Source organism: Mustela nivalis (assembly GCF_964662115.1).
Source record: "Mustela nivalis genome assembly, chromosome: 20".
NCBI lineage: Eukaryota > Metazoa > Chordata > Mammalia > Carnivora > Mustelidae > Mustela > Mustela nivalis.
Window position 1 is genome coordinate 23617294 of NC_139039.1, and position 24606 is coordinate 23641899.

At 48.5% G+C, this 24606-nt stretch overlaps 1 protein-coding gene across 1 annotated transcript in view; it reads right to left on the minus strand.

Annotated features, from left to right (window-relative positions):
• Nucleotides 1-1003: 1003 nt before the first annotated feature.
• PRAG1 (PEAK1 related, kinase-activating pseudokinase 1) overlaps nucleotides 1004-24606 on the minus strand; it is a 46741-nt gene continuing 23138 nt past the window's right edge. The window contains exons 4-6 of the mRNA XM_082715637.1: nucleotides 19577-19734; nucleotides 8356-9113; nucleotides 1004-2362 (exon numbers count right to left, since the gene is read on the minus strand). Coding sequence (XP_082571763.1) covers nucleotides 1169-2362; nucleotides 8356-9113; nucleotides 19577-19734 — 2110 coding nt within the window. The 3' untranslated portion in view covers nucleotides 1004-1168. The remainder of the gene's footprint in view (nucleotides 2363-8355; nucleotides 9114-19576; nucleotides 19735-24606) is intronic.

The following is a 24606-nucleotide window of genomic DNA, read 5'->3' on the forward strand; positions in this document are numbered from 1 at the left end:
TGGGGGCCAGTAAGCGTGTTGAAAACAGGAGTTTTATAGATGGAAACTGAGTGGAGCTTAGGACAGCAGGGAGACTGCTATCTGGAAGTCTGGCAGCAGGGACACCTCTGTTTTATTCTGGCACCTCTGTTCTCTATCACAGTCAAGGGAAGAGGCAGCATGCTGCCTGCCCCGTGTCCCCAGCCCAGCCTTCCCGTTCCCTTCCTGGCGGAGGCCATTCCCACCAACTCCATCCGTGACCCCCTCCCCACCTTGGGCTTGACCTGGGGATGACAGGTCGGAAAGGGAGGGTGAATAGCTAGTTCACCCACCTCAGCCCCTGCTTCTGCCTCATCTTTTCCTTTTTGCTCTTAACCCTGCCCATGCCTTTCTAAGTGGCCCCGTTAGAGTTTCTTCACTTGAACCATCTGGAGTGGATTCCAATTCAGCCAGGGCTCTGATCCATACAAAGGGCAACCTTTAGCACAGTGGAAACAGATCTGGAGCAGTGGGGTTGAGTTCTGGACCTCTGCTGGGCTCACAGCTGAGTCCGGATTCTTTCCAAGAGACTGCTGGGTGAGGAGGGGAGCAGGGAAGGTTAAGTGGTGCCCACACGCCTGGGGGCATGTGGCCTGCCACAGCAGAGTGGCCTGCCTCTGTATCTCAGTAGAAGTGTGAGATATGGACACCTCAAGTGGTCTTGAAGCCACTGCTCAGAGGCTTAGATGCAATGTAACCCACCAAGATATTAATGCACCGGTGCCCTTGGCAATAAAAGAGCTTTGCTAATGACTCCATTCCCCATTTTTTTCAAAATGTTTTTTGTTATTATTTTTTTTTAATAGCCATTTGATTAGAGAGTGAAGCGATCCCATGATGAGGCAGCCGAGCCAGAGTACAGGCTCTGCTCTGTTGGCAGAACCGTCCCCAGGCCCTGGTGCTGAGCCAGAAGTGGCCATAATTGTAGGAGGAAACTGGGGGGAAACGGAGAGGCCAGAGTGGGCAATGAATGACAGCCGCTGTCTTTCGGATTTAGGTATTTTATATATATATTACATCCAAGTCTGACAGTCGTCGGTACCATTTCCTGGGGGGCAGGCAGGTGTGTCCAAGGCAAGGTGGGGCGTTGGGGGAGGGTGGTCTGGGGTCAGGGAAGTGGGCAGCCCAAGGGCGGGGCTGGGGGCTGCGCTCACAGAAGCTGCAGGAGCTTCAGCGACTGTAGGAGGGCCCCCGGCTCGGCGGACGCCAGATACTGGCAGCACAGCCAGTCCTCCAGCTCCACGCCGCGCCTGCGGTCCACCGCCCTCTCGGCAAACTTCATCATCATCAGCGCGCGCTTCATGTCGATCCAGTTGTGCAGCGTGGCGCACAGCAGCTCCTCCGACGCGCCCGGCGGCTCCACCAGCTCCCGCCGCGGCCCCCACAGCAGGCACTGCAGCACCCGCTTGGCCTCGCCGATGCGGATGCGCTTGATGGGGTCGGCCTCCAGCAGCAGGTGCGCGAGCTGCTGCAGGCCTGGCGAGTAGAGGGACAGGGCGGGCAGCGGGGGCAGGTCTTCCTGCCGGTAGTCCTGCTCCCGCAGCTGCGCGCGCACCTCGAAGGGGTTGGGCTGGTGCAGCAGCTCGTAAATGAGGATGCCGGTCTGGAACTCGTCGAACTTGCGGTACTGGGAGGCAGACACGATCTCGGGCGCCAGCCGGGCCTGGCTCTTTTTCTGCTGCAGGTTGGCGCTGCCACCTGGCTTCTGCTTGGCCTTCAGGAAGTTGCTGATGATGAGCCGGGGCAAGCACTTCTCACGGGGCCCGTCCTGGCAGGCGGGGGCCACCGAGAGGCTGGGAGTGCCACTGATGGGGGCAGCGGCAGCCGGGCAAGGGGAGGGAGCGGCAGCAGGGGAAGGGGTTGCGGCGGGGGCGGGGGCACTGGAGGTGGCTGCGGAGACAGGGGGCGTGGGGGTGGCCGTGGCGGGGCCGGGGGAGGCCTGCGGGGAGCAATGCACCAGCAGCAGGTTCTCCAGGCACAGGTCCCGGTGGATGATGCCGTGCTCCTTCAGATGCTCCAGCCCGTTGCAGAGCTGCAGAAGCAGGAAGCACACGCGCCTCTCGTAAGCCTCGGGTTCCGACTGATGGCTGGTGGCCGAGTTCCGCACAAAGTCAGAGGCGGTCTGGTGGGGCACCTCTGGGGTGATGACCACCACGCAGTCCTGCTCCTGGGCAGGGGGGTGTGAGGGCGGTGCAGGCAGAGGGTCCTTGAGTGCATCCGGACTGGTGAGCATGCTGGAGGGCACGGAGGCGACAAAGTGGCCACAGTCCTGCTGGATGTTGAAATGCACGGGCACAGAAGGGCTGCAGTAGGAGGCTGTCTTGGGCTCAGGGGTTTTGCAGATCTGCAAGGAAAAGGCAAAGTCAGGTCAGGAGGGGACTCCATCATCCTGTTCAACAAATGGTGTTGGGACATTTGGGGGATCGTTTTGCAAAAAGGTGAACTGAAACCCTTACTCTGTACATGCAATGGATCACGATGACTTAGGCGTATGAGCTCAAAATGCGCATTTTCAAAGAAAACACAGGGATCTTTGATACTCTGGGCTGGGCAAAGAGTTGTCAGATACCACACCAAAAGCATGGTCCACAAAAGAAAAAAAGTAGATAATGATCAAAATTCTTCTTTTGTGCTTCTAGAGATACCATTAAGGAAAGGAAAAGAGAAGTCTCAGGCTGGAGAAAACACTTACAAAATATATAGCTGATAAATGATTTCCTTGGTAAAACTGAACAAAAAACTCTGACAGCTCAACAATTAGTTGATAAGCTACCCAATCAAAAGGGAGCAAAAGATATTAATGGGCATTTTACCAAAGACATGTATAAATGGCCACAGGCATTTAGAAGATGCTCAGTATCAGTATTCTTTAGGGAGATGCAAATCAAATCCACAGTGAGCTTCTAGTTGACGCCTGCTAGAACGTCTACAATAAGAATGACAGAAAGTAACAAATGTCTGTAAGGATGTAGAGAAATGGGAGCCCTCATGCATTGAGGATGGAGTGGAAAATGGTGCCATCACTTTGGAACACAGTTTGGCAATCTCTTTAGAAGTTAAACACAGGGGCGCCTGGGTGGCTCAATCCGTTAAGTGGGTGACTCTTAATTTCAGCTCAGGATGTGATCTCAGGGTTCTGGGATCTAGCCCCAAGTTGGGCTCCGTGCTCAGCAGGGAGTCTGCTTGCAATGCTTCCTCTCCCCTCGGCTCACCCTCCCCCGCACCCACCTCTTCCCCTGCTTGCTCATCCTCTCTCTAAACTAAATAAATCTCTTGAAAAAAAATTAAACATGAAATTCATAAACAACCCAGCAGGAGTGGGGTTCCTCAGTAGGAAGACATCTGTCTGCTCACAGTGTGACCTGGACAAGTTCTCAGGAAGCCAGACAGGACCATGTGAGGCTGTGAGCCTGACTCCCCATCCCTCGCGCCCGATGGCAGCTACCTGACTGCGAGTATGTCTGACCATGGCGGTACTCCCTTCTTAGGGAATCTCAGAGACAGAAGCAGATCCCCCCGAGGATGTGGCCCAGGTCCCTCGGGCTTCCCCGGTTTCTCTAGCCAGGTAAATATGCCAGGCCTGCGAGCTGCCATGGCCTGCGGGCCAGCCGATTTTATTGGCACTGCTCTACGGCTCTACGGAAGCTGCACGCTATAGCCTCTGAGGCTGAGTCTCAGAGCCCAAGGAAAACAGAAAGCTCTCCAGGGTTAGGGATGCCAACATGCCCAAGGCACCCTCGAAACTGAAGGTAGGAATAAACAAGCAGGTGATCTTGAGCTCCTCTGGGGAACCCCACGAGCGCCTCTCCCCTGCCTCTCAAACATCGTCCAATACTGATGACAGCACCAGCCACCCGAGCGTCTCGGGCAACGCTCATTCTCCTCCGGCTGCCACAACCGGAGGGTCTCGAGCCAGACATCATAGCCCTTGTTCAGGCCTCAATGTCCTGTAATGACACGAAAGGGGCAGAAGATGGTCTGCGGTCCCAAAGGATACGCTGCAGCCTTGGCCGCGCTTTATGGCAAGGGTGACGATTGGTGTGCAGGCTCACAGAGAGAGGCCCCTCGCCTCTACCTGTAACGTATGGTCCTGCAGACGACCCAGGATAGCCCCTTGGGCTGCTGCGTTGCCGCACACGAGGGATCACAGGAGTGTCTGTGAAGCGCCACCTGCTTAAGGGGGAGGGACACCTTCAGGAGTCCTGCTGCAAGCATCTTCTCCCAGAGACTTACTGGGACTGCGGCTGTCCACACCTTCTCAGCGTAACAGAGTCCAGCCTCTGAGGAAACTTTTAGAAACGGTCATGGGAGGGAAGGAGGCAGGGGACGCCCTCAGGCCGTCCTCTCTCTCTCACAGAAGTAAAACGGAAATCAAACAGCAGCACGTTTTTCTCTCAGACACTGCTTCCTGTTACACTAACAGAAATGGTTCTGGAACACCTTCATTTTAGCCCACCTAACTGTATTTAGTTTTTAAATGGAAGTCTTCTGAAACATTATTAAGCAGGGGGGCACCGCGTGGCTCAGTTGCTGGAACATCTGCCGTCGGCTCAGGTCATGATGCCGGGGTCCTGGGATTGAGCCCCTTGTCCCTCTCCCTCTGCCCCTCCCCACTGCTTTTCTCTCTCTCTTCCTCTCAGATAAATACATTTTTAAAACTCTCCCCCCCCCAAAAAAAAACTCCCACAAAACACAAAAAATGAAAGGGAATTTACAGTTCTCAAAAAGTGGTCTCACATCTTGATCCCAACTACAGTGCACGGACCTGTCGAGGTCACTCTCCTGTGAGAGCTTCTCGGCCACTAGACAGCAGCCTCATGCTCGCATGTGTGAGGCTCTGTGCCCGCCAAGCATTTCTCACACAGTGTCTCATTACATCTCAGACAACCTGAAGAGGAAAGAGGAGGCAGATGCTGCTTCGGAAGAGGAAACAGAGGCTCAGAGGGGTGAAATGATTTGCCCAAGACTGTACAAGTGAGCTGTGTTCCGGCGGCGGGAGTGAAAAAGACCTGGGCTCACCTCCGAGCTCTGCAAACACTGGCAGTGATTCAAGTAGCCACAAACACCATTCCAGTGAACACCGACCCAGTGCTCTGAAGCGAAACAGAAGGCAAAGTTCTGACAAGCGTCCGGTCATGGGATTTTTGCCAACTCGCCAGTACGGAACCTCATTTTGTGGGTGTTTCCGTTTAAAGACTCTTTAGCATCTGGTAGTGCTGATTCACTAACCGAGAACTCACGGCAAAAAGCACCTAACTCAGTCCCAAACGAAGCTTCTCTAACACTCTCCCAGGGCCCACACCACAGCCCTCTGGCACCCAGGAACTCCAGACAGGACTGCAGCGCCTAGCTTGGTCATTTTCAACAGTGAAATCATCAACCCAAAACACAGACGTGGGAGGAACAAGGCCATCGAGAGACCACAGCAAGGACCCCTAGTTAACAGGTGGGCACTGAGACAGGAAGCCAGGACCTTGCCTTGTCACACCCGGGCCAGGAATTCATCCATTGGGTCACTCAAATCTCCCCCTACTCTGCGCATGCAGCCACCACAGAAAAGGGTTTAGGGTTATAAATAAATTCTAGAGAGTGGATGCAAAAATACAGAATCCACAAGTAATGAGGACCGACCTGGTGTGTCTCAGTCTGGTTTCTCCTCTGCACTCAGGGCCATGATGGGTCCCTTTTCCCCGGGGGGCCACAGTGAGCGGTCCGTGACACAAGGCAGGTGTGGCTCCCAGCACAATGCCTGGCCCGAGGTGATCGCTCACTGGAAAAGGTTGTCATGGTGATTGCTCTGCAGGTCTGGCTGGAGCCACAGGGTGAGGCAACCCAGAGCTGGATGGGGGGTTACTGTACAAACCTGGAGGGTGCAGCTGGCCAGGGCCTGGGAACTGTTTCCAAGGAGCCCTTTTCTCAAGGCTATCAAAGGCCGGTGGGGCCCAGCAAACAGGCAGACAGCTTGCACAGACATGTAAATGAAGGAGCAGGGTAAATGGCTAAGGGGCTGGATGCATTTCACAATCCGTGAGCTGGGCTGCTGCTAGGACCCTTGGCTTCGTCGCTGCCCACATCGGCGAGGCGTCAGCACAGTGCAAAGGTGGGGGGCCCTGGGCGGGCATCCCCCGAGATGGCTTTCATAGCACTGCACGGTGGGGGTGGGAAAAGGAAGGGGCGCGGGGGCGGGGAGGCTTCCTCCCCACCCTCCACCCCCCCCACCTCATCTTCAGGGAGTTTATGCTTGGGTTTTGGTGCAAGACCACACAAACCTTTGGTTCAGCTCCAATTTCAAACGTTCTGCTGAGCCAAGTCTCGCTTTTAACTTCGGAGCCACAGCCCGATTCGCGGTTAAAAATCTGGGCGAAGTCACGTTTGTTAAATAAAGAAGGCCCAGCTGACTTAACACAGGTCCCTAATTACCGAACCGGAGTTGAAGCTGACTGAGGAATAAAGCAGCTCCAGAAACTCGCACACAGCTGATGATTTTTTTTTTTTCTTTTTCCCCTACCGCATATTCCCGGAGCAGGGCTCTGAGAGCTGGCTTTAATCTCCTTGCTGCTGCAGGGCGCTGAGCCCACAAACAGGGGGCCCGGCGTCTCGTGGGAGCAGGTGCAAGCCTGCTTTTGCTCATGGGGACTCGGCACCAGGCTCCTGCTTCCCAGCCACAGATGAAGTGAGCTGTGGACAGGGAGGCAGCGGCACAGGAGGGGGCCCGCTCCGGCCCCCCGCGTCCAGATGACTGAGTTCCGTCTAGACTGCGGCGTTAATGAAGTAGAACAGCTGCACGTGGGAAAGGATGTTCCAAAAGCCCCCACCCCACAATTACCCAGCCCGGCGTGCTTGCAAATTGATGCCGTTGTTCCCTAGACTCTGAATATTTGAAGCTGTTCTCCGAATTTCCTTCTGGTACATGACCGAGATAGTCCTTGAGCTGCCGAGTCTCTGGCAAAGTCAGATCAGACACCCGGGGCACGGCCTTCCTCAGAGGGCGGGGCCTATCTTCTGTCTCCTTATGGCTTACATTTCTAATGAGATAAGGAGGAAGGCTTGTTTTTCACCTCCTCTGGGAAAGGGGGTGTTATGCATTGTCCTTCAGAGAATGGGGCTAACTGCATTACTATAGGAGGGCCCAGATATCCCAGCTCTCAGAAATACAAAGCCACCTGGGTGGCTCAGTGGGTTAAGCCTCTGCCTTCAGCTCAGGTAATGATCTCAGGGTCCTGGGATCGAGCCCTGCATGGAAGGTGGGGGGAGGAGGTTCTCTGCTCAGCAGGGAGCCTGCTTCCCCTTCTCTCTCTGCCTGCCTCTCTGTCTGCTCGTGATCTCTGTTAAATAAATAAATAAAATCTTAAGAAAAAAAAAAAAGAAAGAAAGAAATACAAAAACCATGGGGCACCTGGGTGGCTCAGTCAGTGAAGCATCTGCCTTCTGTTCAGGTTGAACCCAGGGTCCTGGGATGGAGTCCTGCATCGGGCTTTCTGCTCAGCGGGGAGCCTGCTTCTCCCCTTCCCTTTCCTTGCTGCTCCCCCGCTTGTGCTCTCTTTCCCCTTCGCAACAGCCCTGATCCGGTGGCAAAGATTCAAGAGCTGTGTTACCTTGGGCTAGTCTCTTAACTTCTCGGAACTTCCTTTTTCTTAACTGACAGGACGGTAGCAGAGGTGTTGCAGGCAAAACAAAGTATGATTCGCAGCCACCTCAGCTGCTGGCTAGCTGTGGGCATATTACTTAATCATTTTGTGCCTCCCATCCCCCATCTGTAAAGCCTATTTGCATTGTGACGCTGTGCAGTCATGGAGTGAATACACCCGAGAGGCTTGTTGCTGAGCGAATGCTTAATCGATACAATTACTCTTATTGCTCAAGATGGTGCTTAGGCTTGGCTCTCTCCAGCTCTAACACGTGCAGAACAGTATCTTCAGTGGCTGTCTCCCTTCCTGAATTACAAGCTCCAGAGGAACCTTATGTTCCCCTCTGTCTACTTAGACCTTTACAAAACACCTGGCACACGACTGGCACTCCGTAAAAATCTGATGAATAAGTGAATCCAATGAACTCTCTGCTGCCTTAAAAAGACAACTTGTCTCCCTAATCCAACTAGACCACATGGGCTCACTCCCAAACGCAGAGGAGGAATGCCACGTTCACACTACAAATCTTCCCACACAGTGCCCCGGGCCAGGCTGAGCGAGAAATCAGCGAGCACTCCGTGTTAGCAAGAACTCTGGCTTTGAGCCTGCTCCGGCGGCCTGGACTGTGAGAGGACTCGCCCGAGCTGCAGCCCTGTCGCAGCCGTGGCTGCAGTGCAGAATGGAAGGAGGGGCGTGGGTTGGTACCTACTTTCACAGCATAGGTGCTGCCGGGGTCCTCAGAGCAGGTGGCACAGTAGTAGATGGCATCCCCCGAGTCACAACAGGGCTTGTTACAGGTCAGTTTGAAGAGCGACCAGTTATTCTCATTGAAGTGCAGCTCCTTTTTCTGGCCGCCCATGAAGAGGTCCTCGCACTTGGCCGCAAGGCGGACCAGGGACTGGGCGTAGAGCCCCCCGAGCTTGGCATAGGTGCCCTCCTTGCTGCTGATGCTGCTCAGCAGGCTGTGGAAGTGGAGCTGGGAGCTGCTGGCAGACGGCTGGCTGGACGCGCTCAGCTGGGAGGAGGTGGCCGAGGGGACCCCTCTGCACCGGAGGCTGGGGCTCCCGCAGCTGCTCTTGCTCCCCGCCAGCCCTGGCGCTGGCACCCAGTGGCCGTTGCTTCTGAATGTTTTCTCCAGGGGCTCAGAAGAGGAGAAGATTGGATGATGGCGGCTCCCAGGGCTTGAGGAGTAGCTGAAGTGGGGATCTTCGTGAGCACAGACATTGGTTTCTGAGTGGCTGAGGTTCAGCTTGGGACTTGCCGTTCTTGGCTTGGGGGACCCTTGGGTCCAGAAGAAGCCATCAGGGGAAGAGGCGGCCCGGCTCACTAACTTCTTCTGGGGGAGAGGCGGGGGCTGGAGGGGGCCGCTGGGGGACACATCCTCAGTGGAGCCTGAAGGGAAGGGAACAGGAGCAAAGAGCTTCTTCCCACTGCTGGTGGGTGAGTGCGCCGGCTCAGACGAAGGGCCTGAAACAGAGAAACAGCAACGATCAGGCTAGAGGCCAATGACACTCAGTGAGGGGGCCCGCCAGTCAAAGCAATTTATTTTATTTGTACCTATTTCTTAGAGACAACAGATGCACACCGAACAAAATTCACAATGCAAGAAAGGTATACAGTGCCAGTGGAGTCTTCCCCCTCACCTGTCCCTTAGTACCCAGGCTCCCTCATCAGAGGAAACCACTGCTGGCAACCTCCAGGGATCCTTCCGGAGATCTGCCAAATGACCCAAACAAATGCACAGCACACATTTACTCAAAGAAGGTATTTCACACCAGATGTACAGATCTACCCTAATTCTTTTTAACAGTGACCCATAATATATCATCCTATGCAAGTATCATAATTTAGCTAACCGATCCCCTCATGATGGACACTTAGGTTGTTTCCAACATTTTGCAAGCAGTGATGACAACAGCAAACCTTAATGCTTGCTTTGAATGGACTTTTTTTTTTTTTTTTTAAGTCAGGTTATTAGAGGGTAAATTTACCTACAGCAAAATTCTCCCTTTTTGGTGTGTACTTCTACGAGTTTTGACAAACACCTTGGTGCCTTGAGGGGCAGGGTGGACCCAGAAATATCTTAGAAGGTGGAGGTACGTGATTTGATAAATGACGAAACAGATCTCAAGGGAAAGCGAGTCTTTCCTAGACTCCCAGTTCCCAGAGTGGGGCACACAGGATGCTGACCCTGATGGGGGGCAGGGTGGGGGACTCCATCACGGCCTCAGCCCCTTTGCCCACCCCCAAAGCATGGGGATGTTCAGAAGCATCATGAGGAGCTGGAGGGCCAGTCTAGACAGGACGAAAACTGGACTTCACTCTTCATATCAGCGTAGACAATGGAGTTTTCCCAATGAAACAAGAGTTCAGGTAAAAACAGGCAGGAAAAAAGGCATTGCCACTGGGCACGGAAAGGGGCAAACTGAAATAGTCCTCCTTTCCTTCACTCTCAGAACCGACTGGAAGATGTCCCCACTCTCCTGATAGCAGCTTTGAGGGCAGTAACAGAAGCACTCACTGTATTCACAGGTCGTAAAATGCCTCCCAGGATCCCGAAGGTTAAAACGTGGGAGCAATCCGGGTCTTACATTCAAGGACACGGCACGGGGACATGTGCCCCTGCTGGAGTTCCCCAAGCCGTGTCATCCTAAGGGCAGGGCACGCGGTGTCCCTCTGCACCTCTCTCTCCCCACCTCAGCAGCAGGACCGGTTCGCAAGAGCTGCGACAAACATGTGGGCCCCGGCGCGCAGGGAAAGGCCCCCAAGGAAGCAAACTAGGAGCTCTGCGTCGACGCGCACCATCTTTCCAGGGCTGCTCCCGCAGTGTCAACAACTTTCTCTGCCCACGCTGAGTCTCCCTCTGCTTTCTCCAACCAAAGTGGGGACAGAAGGGGCCCCGAGGGACAAGCACAGGTGCCAGGCCCTTCCGATCAACACGGGGTCTCCTTACTCGGGACACTCCATAGGAAGAGAGTCCCTCTCGGAGCAAGGGGCACACGCACATCCTCGGGGCTCCCCTGGCCCTGGGCAGCGCAGGCACTGACACTGATGCTGCAGCTTCGCCAATAACAGCACCGTCAGGGAGCCAGCCGTGGGGGCCTCCTGCCTGGGACAACCCCGGATGCAAAGCTCACTGCAGGGTAAGGTAGATGCAGGCAGCTTGAAGAACACAGGGAGCCAGGAACCAACAGGCTCATGGGGAGAGAAGCCCACACAGCACAGCGAGGCCATCAGGCTCCACATCAGCACCTTCCCTGGCTCTGCTGTCTCTCCTCCCAGACCCCAGGGAAAGCACAGTGCTTCTCACGCTCCCACATCTGCACAAGGCAAGCACTCAGGCTGCCCAGTGGCTTATCAAGATCACAGTCAGTTTTCCTTCCCACCTCACCCTGCGTTGCTAATGACAGGTGGGGCCCCGGGCCAGCAAGGCTGCGTGACTGATTTATACCCTTGCAGGAGGCCAGGTTGGCGATAAACTAAGCAGCCGTGGCACGTGGTCAGGCCAGTCAATTCTACACACCGTGTACCTCCCCTCACAGCCAGAAGTGGGGCGAGCGAGAGCCGGGCAGCCAGAGGACCCGAGCCCCTGAGCGCAGTTGATCTCAGCAGGTCCTGAATCCCTGGGTTCCGTGTGTCCCCTACCCCACACTCTCAGAAATTTCTCCTCTCAAGGGTGCAGCCAGCAGTGAAGGCAGCAGAAGGCACTCACTTCCTCCCTCTAGCAGAGGCCGAGAGAGCCGGGGGAGGATCCCTCGCTAGCTCCTGGGCTGAAGAATGGAAGAGCAAGACCCCTCACATATGTGGCTCTCAAAGGACACTAAGCCTAAGCCATCAGGTTCCCAGGTGATGAGCAGGAGGGCAGCCAGGAAGAAAACAGGTCCATCTTCTGCCCTTTCTGCTTTCTGGACAGCAGAATGGGTCTAAGTGTCAGATTCTCCATTTGTTATCAACAGACGCGGGGGTAGGCGGATGTGGGGAGGCAGGGAGCATGTGATCGGAGTCTCCGGTCAATGCTTGAATCCGTGTCTCCAGGGACAGGGACAGCCTGCCTATGGAGAGGACTCCTCCTGGTCCCCAGTCCTGCTGGCCGGGATGTGTCTGACAAATCAACTTCTGGGCTCGCTGCCTCTTTAAGGCCTGTGCTATTTCCCCATCCTTGCCTCCCTGTACAGCTCTCCGGGACACCCCCACCACCGCCTTTTCTGCCTTGACTCCAGTCTGAGGGCGGACAGCAGGACCAGCCCCGAACTCACTGTTGCCCTCATTGGACTGAGTTCCCTCATTTAAAAACTGACTGAATGGCCTCACAGTGGAGGTCCCTTCCAGCAGGGAATAGTCTATAATTTTGGCCACTTGCTCCATTTTCAACCCCTCCCAACAAGCATTTTGTCTCAAAGCTGCCCTGGAAATAAAATACCGCTAGACAGAGGGCTCTCTCCCTTCCAAGTTTTCTCTATCTCTAGCTCCCTCAGCTGCCCCTGGGGTCAACTTTTCAATCTGTAGGGATAGCAGGAATCGTAAAAAAATAAAATAAAATAAAATCTGTAACACTTCTTATTCCCTAGATTACCAAAGAGAATCGAGAAGTTCTGCTTCCACACCAAAAATAACTTGTGTGTTCAGGCAGTGGGAAGGAAGTGATTTTCTCCCTTACCCTCTGGGTGTTCCCTTGCTCTCCTGTGTGGCTTTGATCAGATCGATAGGTAAATCTGGAAGGAGGACTGGGTATGAGGTGGAGAACGGTTCATTTTTCTTTGGTTCTTAGATGTTATGTGTCTGTCACCCAACAAAGCATGTACTAGTGAATGGCACTGCCTCTGAGTGACCCCTGACCACACACGTCCCCAGCAGGGCAGGGCTGCCGTCACCCAAACCTCATCCAGGGAAGTAAGGCTTACCCGAAATGTGCACCTCACCCATATAATTGGGGATTTTGTACACATATGGTGATTTTGAGGTTAAAAAAAAAATTGCCTAATTCTATAACAGGCACAACCACCTTCTAACAAGAGGCATCCTTCTTAAGGTCTTTTCTTTTCTTTCTTCTTTCTCTCTTTCTTCTTTCTTTCTTTTCTCTTCCTCCCCCCTCCCTCTTTCTTTCTTTCTCCCTTCCTACCTTCCCTTCTTCCTTCCCTTCCTTCCGGTTTCTGGAAGTTTTCCTCCAGCTTTGGAACCACAACGAGTGAGAAGCCCATCCTTCACTCTGAGAGCCCCGGGCACCCAGGTCCACATAACAGCTCAGCTGGTGGTATCCTGGGGCTACTCCGAAAGAGATGTCAACGTGAGGCCCTTCTCAATGAAACTGCAATTCCTCCACCATGAAACAAGCAGTACCTATTTGCTATGGGGCCAGAGGGCACCCCTAAAGACCCACTCTGATTCCACCAATTTCTTCAGTCTCTCACAGGGGACCCTCCTCATGAACGTGGCTGTAGGCAACATAGCAGCTACGTTCTTACTGCAGCAGACCCTTGAGCAACATGGGGTCAGAATGAATGGGTCCACTTATATGTGTTTTCTTTTTTTTAACAAATACAGTACTGTACTGTACATGTATTTTCTTTTCCTTTCTCCAGCTTCCTGTACTGTAAGAATGCAGTATATAATACCTACAACATACAACATACGTTTGAGTTGACTCTTCACGTTATCAGGCTTCTGGTCAACAGTAGGCTTATTACTAGTTAACATTTCTGGGGAGGCAGAAGTTATATGTGGATTTTTGACTGTGCGGGGGTTGGTGTTCTAACCCCTATGTTTTGCCAGGGTCCATCCACTGTATTTGCAACAGCTACCACACTCTGCGTTCAGGAGAGCCAGAAAAAAGAGGGGACAGATATGCCTTGATACCTAAAATAGATACAGAAATCACAGGCAAAACACTGGTTCAGGAAAATGTGCCTAAAAAAAAAAAAAGGAAAAAAAAACCCAACCCTAAACTCCTGAAAAAACTTTGGCCAAAGCCCACATTCTCAGGACTCAGCTTCAACAGCAATGAGAAGAATTCAAATATATCCTGGTTTTATGCTGGTGCTAGATCACCCTGTTTCCAAATTCTGGCTTACAGCGAAGAGTGTAAAAAGAGGTGAAAATGGAAAATACTTTTCTGGGAAGTTTGCCTTTATCATAGTTACATCACCGGTAGGTTTTGAAATGACTTTTCATACTAATTGGGCCAAAGAGCTCCAAAAGTTCTTCTTCCCATTTCTAACTCTATGTATAAAGCCAGTAGCCAACTATAGAGTAGAACATGTCTGTATCTCTATAGGGTGCGCATTTCAGGGAAGAAAAAAGTGTTTCTGGTGGAAAAGTTACATATCACATACGGGACACCGGGAGGGATCCTAAAAAGACCAAGGGGAAGGAATACGAGTTTGGTGCCATTGTATTTAGAAAGCAGAGAAAAAAATCAGGATTTTAGTGGTTGGGATAAACAGCTTAAAGCCAAGGCAGAAAGGGAGGCCAGAAGTTCAAACGTAGTACTGGGATGTTTTCTTTTATTATAGAGTCCTCTCTTCTTGCTGGGTTTTAATAGGTACCTTCATTGTTCTCTTCAGCCAAAATGAGAGGCAGGCTTAAGGAGGAAGTGGTCAGTCCAGTTTTGAGCTGTGTGAATGAGCCCGTCTGTCTTCCTCGGTGCACAGCTCTGCCTTCTGACAGCAGCTGCCCAGGACAACTGTGGAGGCCGAGCGCAGACTCAGGGCCAGGAGCACCCAAGCTCCAAATTCTTAGCTTTTGGGTCTGGCTATTCTCCAACTGCAGGTAAGGTGAAGCAAATGGAATTTTCTTTTATTTGAAAAACTTGGGAGTGTTCCATGGAGATTTTTTTTTTTTTAATGAGGATATGGACTGTTCAGCTGGAAATGGCTGTAGAGATGTACCTGTTCATTCAATGTTTCCTGAGCACCTACTAAATGCAAGGCACAGGGCAAAAAGCAGATGGATCAAACCTCTCCTACAGCCCATGGCCTCATTCAGAGAAAGCCATCTATGCGGGCCCCTTGCCCATGGCATGCAGAAATGGCACTCTTGATGGTTTCTACTAAAGCCTCTCTTCCTGGCCCTTGATACATGAAGTGGGTGGCAGAGGGAATGGTCTAGCCTCACATGTAGCTTTTCCTCCAGGGAAAAACTGTGCAAACTCTTCGGTCCCATAATCAGAAAGACTCAACTCTAAATGTTAAAAAAAAAAAAAAAAAGCAGTCAAGTATCCCTTCAAAAAGAACGCTTGCTTTCTCAAGAAGGTAAACGTGGTCTGAAAATGGAAGCATGTTATTAACATTTTACAACTGGCAGGGAGATGTGGCATTGGTGAGGAGTCTCTCCAGAACACTTAATCATCCCAAGAAACAATCATGGAGACGTGAATGCAATTTACATGCAAAAGAGGAGGTCTCAGTTTGGAAACAGGCACATAGCAAACATTCCATGCCCACCGCCCCAGTGCGGCCCTGGACTCCTGGGCTCCCCATCTCCTGTGAGAACACAGTATCATTTAGGGGTCTTCTTCCAAATTAACAGTAAGATTAACAATTAGTTTGAAGCCCTTTCCCATGCTGTTGATGGAAGTGTAAATGGACATTTTATAAGAAAATTTGGAAATGTCTATTTAAAATGTGTCTGTTTTGACATACCGATTCCACTTCTTCTAAGAATTTATCTTACAGATATGCTCACCAAATTATCTTAAGGTGTGTCACAGGATCTTACCGGAGACTGGTAATGAAGATCACCTAACCGTGCATTGTTTAAGAGAGGGGTTTAACCGCTTTGCACAATGACAAAATACGCAGCATTAACAAAAATGAGATTCTGATTCAAATCAGAACCTCTGATTTGAAAGACTTCAAGATATATTAAGTGTAAGAATGTGTCCTATTGAGGTTTATGACATTTTAAATATGGATAAAAGGGGAGACTGCATGGCTCAGTCAGTTAAGTGTCTGCCTTTGGCTCAGCTCATGATCCCAGGGTCCTGGGATGCAGCCCCATATCCAGCTCTACGCTCGGCAGGCAGCCTGCTTCTCCCTCTGCCTCTGCCTGCCACTCCCCCTGCTTGTGCTCTCTCTGTGTGAATAAATAAAATCTTCTTAAAAATTAAAAAAAAAAAAAAGTATGGATAGGAATTTCTGATAAGATATAGAAAAATATCCTCAAAATTTCAAAGGTGGGAGCTCATTTAGAGGTTATCTGATGACTCTGACTTTTCCTGTCATATCTTTCCCCATCAAGTGAATTGTTATTCAGAGACACGTACTGACTTTACTAAAGTGATAAAATATATTTTAAAATTCAGTTTAAAGGGAATAGTTTAAGCTAAGGTAAAGCTTCACTTTGGTGATATTGTAAGGGCTCAGGCCACAGATATTCTTAGAAATGACTATCTTTTCCTTTGGGATATCTTCTTCCTCCTTCACTAATCAATCTCCCAGAACAGATCCCATGACTCAGTGTGTCTCCACAGGGGTGGGGGATGAGGTGGGCCTCATCCCTGTTAGAGCAAAACACCAAATGGAATCTATTAGACCAAACCCGCCAATATAGGATCAAGCGCTCTGAGGGCCTGTTTGACAGTCAGAACACACTATTTTCAGCCAGGGAGTCTCTGAAAAAGGCCCTGAAAAAGGGCCGCCTTTTCTTCTTACGGAGTCTCAGGTAACAGCCCAAGTCGAGGAGCAAATGCTCAGGGAAGGTCAGGCTGTCATTCCCGACTGATGTCTGATCTGTGTGGACTGACGGTCTCTCCTCTTGACAGATCCGCCCAGCCCTTCCCGCCCACTTCCTGGCTTGATTCTTCATAGCATTCACTGCCATCCGACACACTGGCTGTTTTACTTTAGCCCTTTATCTTTCTCCTTGTCCATCTCTCCCCACTGGAATCGGAGAGAAGGAACTGGGCCTTTTTTGTCACTGCTCTACATTCAACATCTAAAATCGTATCCAGCACGAGGTCTGGATTCTACAAGTATCTATCAAGTCAATGACTGAACTAATGCATACATTTAAAAAATCCTCTTGGGGGGCAGGGTGTCTGGGTGGCTCAGTGGGTTCAATGGCTGCCTTCAGCTCAGGTCATGAGCCCGGGGAACTGGGATCGAGCCCTGCGTTGGGCTCCCTGCTCAGCGGGGAGTGGGCTTGTCCCTTTCCCTCTGCCCCCTGACCCTGCTCGTGTGTGCTCTCTCTTTTCAATAAATAAATAAAATCTTAAAAAACAAAACAAAACGAAACAAAACCCCTTGGCATAACTACTGAGGAAAAGAAGCGGACTACCGTTCTTTCATTAACCTGGCTATATTTCTGGTCTGCTAGCTATAAAAACACGAATACTGACCTTCATGTGAATTCACACCTAAATTCACTGTGTGGCCAGACCTCTTACCTGTTGCTGGTGCCAACAGCTTCGGTTCCACAGAGCACTTTCTAATCTGCTGGACTGAGGGAACCTGGCGTCAGGGATGTGTGTTAAATTGTGGCACTGAATTTTAACGTTACCCTAAATCGAAGAGGAAAATGATCTCCATGGGGCATTAGGTTCACCTATTTGAAAGGAACCATTTACAGCATGAGAGTCTTCTGATGACCATTTGTGGTGATCATTTAGCTGACCTCTGTGCCTCCCGGCTATTCCCCACAGGTCACCTCTCGGCGGCGTGCATGGATCTGTCCTGACACGTGCGGTTTGTCCCTCCAAGCCAAGCACCAACCAAACAACTGCTTTCATGGATTTTTTTCCTTCCACTGAGTAGACTCACTGTTCAGCTGAATTGCCCACATGGACAGATGGGATAACAGATGTGCTCTGAGGGGTGTGACATGGGGTACAAGCCTGAAGAAGTGACGTGAACAGTGACATAAAGATGACACTTTGTAAAGCTAAAATTTAGACACATCAGTTTTTTAAATTCAACAAAGTAATATATTCCAATTATGTTTGTTTTTCTTATAAAATTTTTTAGAAAGATTTCTTTATTTGAGAAAGAGGGAGAGTGCGCTAATGCATGGGAGAAGTGGGGGAGGGGAAGACGGAAGGGGAAAAGAGAGAACCTCAAGCAGACTCCCCGCTGAGCGCAGGGCCCAACGCAGGGCTCCGTCTCATGACCCTGAGGTTAGGACCTGAGCTGAAACCAAGAGTTGGACACTTAACCGACTGCGCCACCCAGGTGCACCCCCCATTTTAAATGAAATTTAAAACTTTTTTTTTTGTCACAAAACCCAAATAGTAGAAAACTAACTTTAACCACTAACCCTGACAAGCTTCCAAGAAATTTACACAAACTATTATGATACACTCTGGAGTGACCTTGTCCTCAGCTCACTCAGGTCCGTCTTTACTGCAGATACAAAAAGTTTGGAAAATGTGTCTTTTTTCACTAGTGAATTCTTACCGACAAAACAAATAGTCTAATGATATCTTTTGATTTAATATTAAAGAAGACATTACATTCTGGTCTCCAGGAACTTGAGCTTGAACTAACTCTACCTCCCTTCAGATCCACTCTCTCAGCTTCAGGGCTAGATACAGTCACAAAAGGTATGATGGGTAAATAGTTCAATATTCTTTCTATGAGGTAAAAGCGAGTAAGGATTCATGGGATTGAAAGGTAACTGTTTAGGAATAGACCGGAAGCAAGCCACCTTGATTAACGATGAGAAGCAGACTGACGGCTTCTTCACTTTTCATGACCAGTGTGGTTCTAGACGGTCTCTAGACTGATGTTTAATAGCTATGACAAAGGGAGGGTGGGGAAAGCAAGCATGGTCTAGGGTGTAGAGCCATAAACAGGAGCCATAAGCAGGAGAAAGCATAAGCGTTCATAAGCAGAATGAAATCTTTCATTCTAAGGGCCCAAATTCTAGTAACAAGGCATATACTTTTTGTTGATCTAGGAATGCCCATTTTGAAGTGCATTCCCATTGAATAACTGGCACATGATAAAGACAGAACCATAAAAAGGGGAAAATCTGCAGAGTAAGAAAGCCCTCTTTTGCCACATCCTACCCCAATCCAAACTAAGCAATTTGCTGTTTTAAAGTCTGAGCTATCAGAAGTTTCCCAGAAGAACACACCACAGACTGACACAACATACGCTCTAGACTTTGCAGTACTCATCTTTCCAATAGATATATGTTGGTGACTGCGACTTTACGATGGAAGTCTCGACTCCAAAATTGCCTACTTGGAAGAAATATTTCCACTGGAGTGAGAGAGGTCGTCATGTTAGCACATGTCGAAAACTAACATGCTAAAGCGAGTTTAAGAGAAAAGCAGAAGAAACACACAGACACACACACACATGCAAAGAATGTTGAAACGGTGAGACGTGTTAACACTACCCATTACGACTACAGAAACACAAGAGTTCCTTCTCAGGAATGTGCCCAATCAGGACATACCCACATAGTACACCTTAGAGCTCTCTCCACGGAGTGGGATGGCTGGTAGTCTCATGAAGCCTCCATGCTTTAATTCAACAAACATATACGTAAGCGCCTGCCGTTTCCAAGTGAGTGTGTGCACGTGTGCATGGGGGTGTACCCTCATGCACATGAAGGAGTGAAGAAGATAGTGGAGAGAGAGAGAGAGAAACGTGGAGGGTAAAAGCTTGTGGTTGGTGGTACTAATCCCCCAAGAACACATCCCGAGGACAGAAATGGAAGACAGACCTATACATAGATAGCTCATCACCCCAGGAGCCAGTGGACGCACTGTGTGTCCGTAGAAAAAGCAGGGCGGCATGAGGTGCCTCGTCACGTATCCAAAAGGGAATTAATGGCAACTGCCCCTCTCGGTGGAATCTACCTCAGGGTCAAAGTAGGACCAAGATGGTAGGTCTAGCTCAGCCATTCCAAATCCTAGCAGTGAGACCATGGCTGGCCTTCCAGACTTGGGAGAATCTAAGCCTCTTCGTCAAGGTCAAGTCTGTTACCTCCATCACTGCAGGTCCTGGAGTCTGAGGCCAGGCTGTCCGTGGAGCCCGTGTTGAAGCTGACGTGGACGCCCCTGCAGGGAGGACTGAGGCTCTCTGCAGAGCCCTGGCTTACTTTTTCCAAATCAGAGCTGCTCTTGTTCATTTTTAAAAGGTGCCTGGAAAATGCAAGAACAAACAAGAAAAGTGATTAATTTGGGTTCAGTTCAAAAGCCAGGCAATGGGTCATGAACCTACTATGCTCTGGAAACCTGAAGCACCAGCTAAGTTTTGAAAAAAAGATGATCCTGGGAAGAGAGAACGGGCACACTTTTGAAACCTTATGCACGTGAATGGTAGGAGATTTGTCAAGTACGGTTAGGACGGGTGAGTCTATGAAATTTTGACAAATCCAAAATCATGATTTAGGAGGAACCGCCTTCATATTCTAACCCTGTTGGCCAAAACATATGTCCCCTATTGTAGACTGTACAACATCTCTATGAAGAAAAACACGAACGTTATCATACGAGTCGATTACAGAGATATACGGAGATTGGGTAGCTTCTGCAGGATCACAGGGCAAATGAATTGCAAATTAGGCCTAAAAAGGTGGGATTTCCTCTTGTCTGGTACTCTCTTAACAGAGTTTCAAAGGGTCTAGGTTATTCCTTGGAATTAACGAAAACTTTCTATCAATTTAACCAGACTTCTAGTACAATGCTCAGAAATATGTTAACATAACCCTTCTTCCTGAAGCATAGAATCTGCCCTTAGGCTTTCTATGAAATCTTTTGTTGCATCTCTAAGACACCATTACCAACATATCATGACCGGAATACCAAGTTCAAGAGATAAATAACTTGCCTTGGAGAAAACACTGCCTGTTATCAGGTAAAGCAGTTAGCTTATTGATTTCTCCTTCCCTTTTCCCAAGGACTACATGAATATTCAATCTGACCTGACATTTTTGCCACCAAGTGAGGCAGACCACAATCAATCTAGCTCTCTCCCTGTTGGTGGTAACCCAGATTTGTCCAAACTGGTATTTCCTGATGACAGTCCTGTTCCCACTACAGCAGATCTATATCTCAATATCGGCTGTAGGAAATATACAATGCAGTATTGATCTGGCATCAGAGCTGCCTTATTTAATGCACATGACCTTACAGTCAAGAATGTATCGACTGTTCTTTGTGTTCAACATTGCCAGACCCTCCATTGGTCTTTGCGGTCGTGGGGATGCTGTACTGATCACCAGAAAAGTTTAGAGAAAGTTTGTTAGCTCCCATGAAAATACTCTTCAGGGACACGTCCTTCTCCTCACCCCCAATTCTTAGAACCCACATTGAGAAATAGCTTACAGCTGTCAAGTGTAAGCTGTGACAGTGATGGCCAGGTCACGACCAATAGTATGCCTTACGTTTTAATGTCACTGTAGGGCTCTGGGAAATATCAGATCCTCAGGAAGTGCTCTGGCAGTAGATTATCTTTATTTTACCCTCTGGCAAAATAAAATCATGGAAAGTTTTGTAAAATATTTTTATTCTCATCTGATCTATCAATCATGGCTTTTGCAGATAAAGCCTAGGTATGCAGCTGTGAGTAATGACAACTCCTGGGTCTAGGACAGAAGTCAGCTCTGTGGCAATGCAATGACCCAGCCCCTCCAAAGTGGCCTTTGGAGTCTCTTGCTCCTCAGGCCCAGAAAATTGCCAAGGGAGAAATTACAGCACCAGAGCTGCTGAGCTGGCAAAGCTCCCCAGTCCATAAACCTAGAAAAACACTGAATGGAATGTATACAAACAGATAAAACTAAAAAAATATGTAAATGTGTGTCTGTGAAGACACACACACATACACACACACACACCCCTTGGATAGATGTCCTTGAGAAATGTTATTCAAATCACTAGTAGTGAATGTGCAGCCCAGTCAATTTAGTGAGTCATGGCAATTTACCTGCAGTTTAACAAAATAGGCTCCTATGGGACCAGAAAACACGAAAATATTTCAGTAAGGATTTTTGAAACATTGTTTTGTGAAACTTTCGTTTCAGGTGTGTGCCTACTGGGTCATGATAGCCAACACATTTCTTATTGTGGGTCATTGTTAAAAAATGGCTAAAGATCACTGCTCTAGAATAGGGGTCAACAAGCATTTCCTTAAAAGGCCAGATGGGTGATATTTTAGGATTATGGATCATATGGTCTCTGTTACAACTATTCAACTCTGCTATGGCAACAGGAAAGCAATCATCAACTCTATGTAAATGAATGGACATGTTTTCCAATAACTTTATTTACAAACACAGATTACCATACTGTAGATGGTAATTACTGGCCCTGATCTAGACCAGCCTTGTCCAAAAAAATTACAGTGCAAATCATATATATATAATCTTAAACTTTTTAGTAGCCAAGTAACAGGTGAAATTATTTTAATAATATCTTTTATTTAAACAAAATATATAAAAATACTGTCAAGTTAATAGGTAATGAGTATAAAAATCATTAATGAGATATTTTACTTTTTTTTTTTCATTCTAAATCTTCAAATTCTGGTGTGTATTTTATACACACAGCACAATGCAATTTAGAGTAGCTGCATTTTAAGCTACTGACTATTGTACCAATCAGTGCAGATCTAAAGAAAATCTCATACATGGACAGGTTCTTCATGGTGTTACTAAGAGTAAAAACAATCATAAACAGTCCAGTGTCCATCAGTAAAATAATGGATACATTGTGGTATAATCTTATAATGGAATATGACATATAACTAAAAAATAAATGAACTTGACTTAATGTACTAATACTGAAATGATTCTTAAATGTTGAATGTTAAAAGCAGCTTGGGGAAAATCAAAATTGCAATGAGATAATGACCTCACACCAGTCTGAATAGCTAGTATGAAAAACATAAGAAATAACAAGTGTTGGCGAGGATGTGGAGAACAGGGAACCTTGTGCATTGTTGGTGGGAATGCCAACTGGTACAGCCTCTGTGGAAAACAGTGCGGACATTCCTCAAAATATTAAAAATAGAAATACCATATGACCCAGTAATTTTACATCTGGGTATTTACCTGAAAAAAAAAAAGAAAACCCACTAATTTGAAAAGACCGAGGCACCCCTATGTTTACTGTAGTGTAATTTACAACAACCAAGATACGGAAGTAACCAAAGTGTCCACTGATGGATGAACAGATAAAGAAGAAGTCATAGGTATATACAATGATATCACTCTGTCATAAAAAAGAACGCTCACCATTTCTAACAACCTGGATGCATCTAGAAGGCATCAGGCTAAGTGAAATCAGTCAGAGAAAGACAAAAATATCCTAGGAGCCCACATACATGTGGGATCTAAAAAACAAAATGAGCAAATGAACAAAAAAACAGAAAAAGAGACTCAAAAACAAAGAACAAACTAGTGGTGGCCAGAGGGGAAGAAAGGGGGGAACGGTTGAAATAGGGGAATGGGATTAAGAGGTACAAACTTCCAGTTATAAAATAAGTAAGTCACAAGGATGAAAAGTATAGCACAGGGATTATAGTCAATCGTATTATAGTAACTTCACAGGGTGACAGATGGTAACTAGGCATCGTGGTGAGCATTTCATTACGTATGGAATTGTTGCATCACTATGTATACCCGAAACTAATATGATATTGTATGCCAACTATATAGTTCAATTAAAAAAAGAAAGTAATTTGCAAAAGGTCTCAAGTACAGTGTGATGCCATTTTAATATATTTTTAAAAATACATAATGATGCTGCAATTTTTTTGTTTATCCTATATATGCAGTCAAATGGAAATAATACTCATCACCTTCAAGTTAGTGAACACTCTGGGTAACAGTGGGAAATGGAAGCAGAAACTAGATATGAAGTCCTTTTCCCCTGAACCTGTAACGTTTTCATTTTCAAAATCTAAAATGACTAATAACACTTGAAAAATCTTTGGAGGACACATGACAGCTAAGTTATTCTTTGAACTTCCCTGTATGCTTAACATATTTGATAAATGGAGAATGAACATTTCTAGGAGGACAGAAAGTCAGGAGGGCCTGCATGAACCTATGGGTGGCTGTTCTCGTTGACCTGATGCTGAGCCCCAGAAAGGCGACGGACAGAGAGGAGGACCCAACAGGGTTCCCACCAGGCCCCATGGTGGGACGGGCAGATTCAGAGAAGGTTGGTAATACCACAGAAGAGCGTTATAGATGGAAAACGGACCTAAGCAACTCTTCTGAGACTTCCAAAATCAGTTTTTCTGCGTCTAGTCACGAGCAGGGAGAAGTCACAGTTTTGAACTCATCACGTGGATGCAGACAAAGTTATTCTCGGGGTTGCAGGATAAATTTTCGGCAGCATGTGTGTACATGTAGGGACATGGGGAGCCTCAAAATTAGACTTGGGAAATCTCAGTACCTACGCACAGGGGGAATTTTCATGTTTTCATGGCTTCTGGGAAGACGACCATTTCTCTACTAAAAAGGCTTGAGCAGCCCAGGCTCCCGCTGGGTAACAAAAGCCCAGTAGGCATCTGGAATGCTCCGGTGTAAACGGGGAAGCAAGGGGTAACCCTTTCTCATCATAGTGAGATCTTGGGAGCGATGACTCTTTTATATGAATTGCATCAAAAACCTTCTTTCTTGGAATCCCGTGGAATCTGTGCTCTTAACGCGTTGCCATTTTAAGTAGGGAATGAGCCAAACTAGCTCAGATTTCAGAGTGAAAGGGGAAGCTGACCGTCAGAGCACACACCTACAATCCAGCTGCTTTTGTGTGCTCCATCGGTGTAAGCAAGACATTGCTTAAGAATCCCAGGGAAAGGCTCACTATTCCAAGGGTGACTTCTCTGAGCACCATTGGTTTGTTCTGTCGGACCTAAGGCCACAGCCAAGACTCTACCAGTTGTTTCTAAAGGCGCTTTCCCCTCATTAACAATAATTTGATCTGCTCTTCATAAAACTGGTGCCAACCATCTAGAATTTGCAATCTGATGTCATGTCATTTAAGGAAGTGGCTTCAACCGGCCGA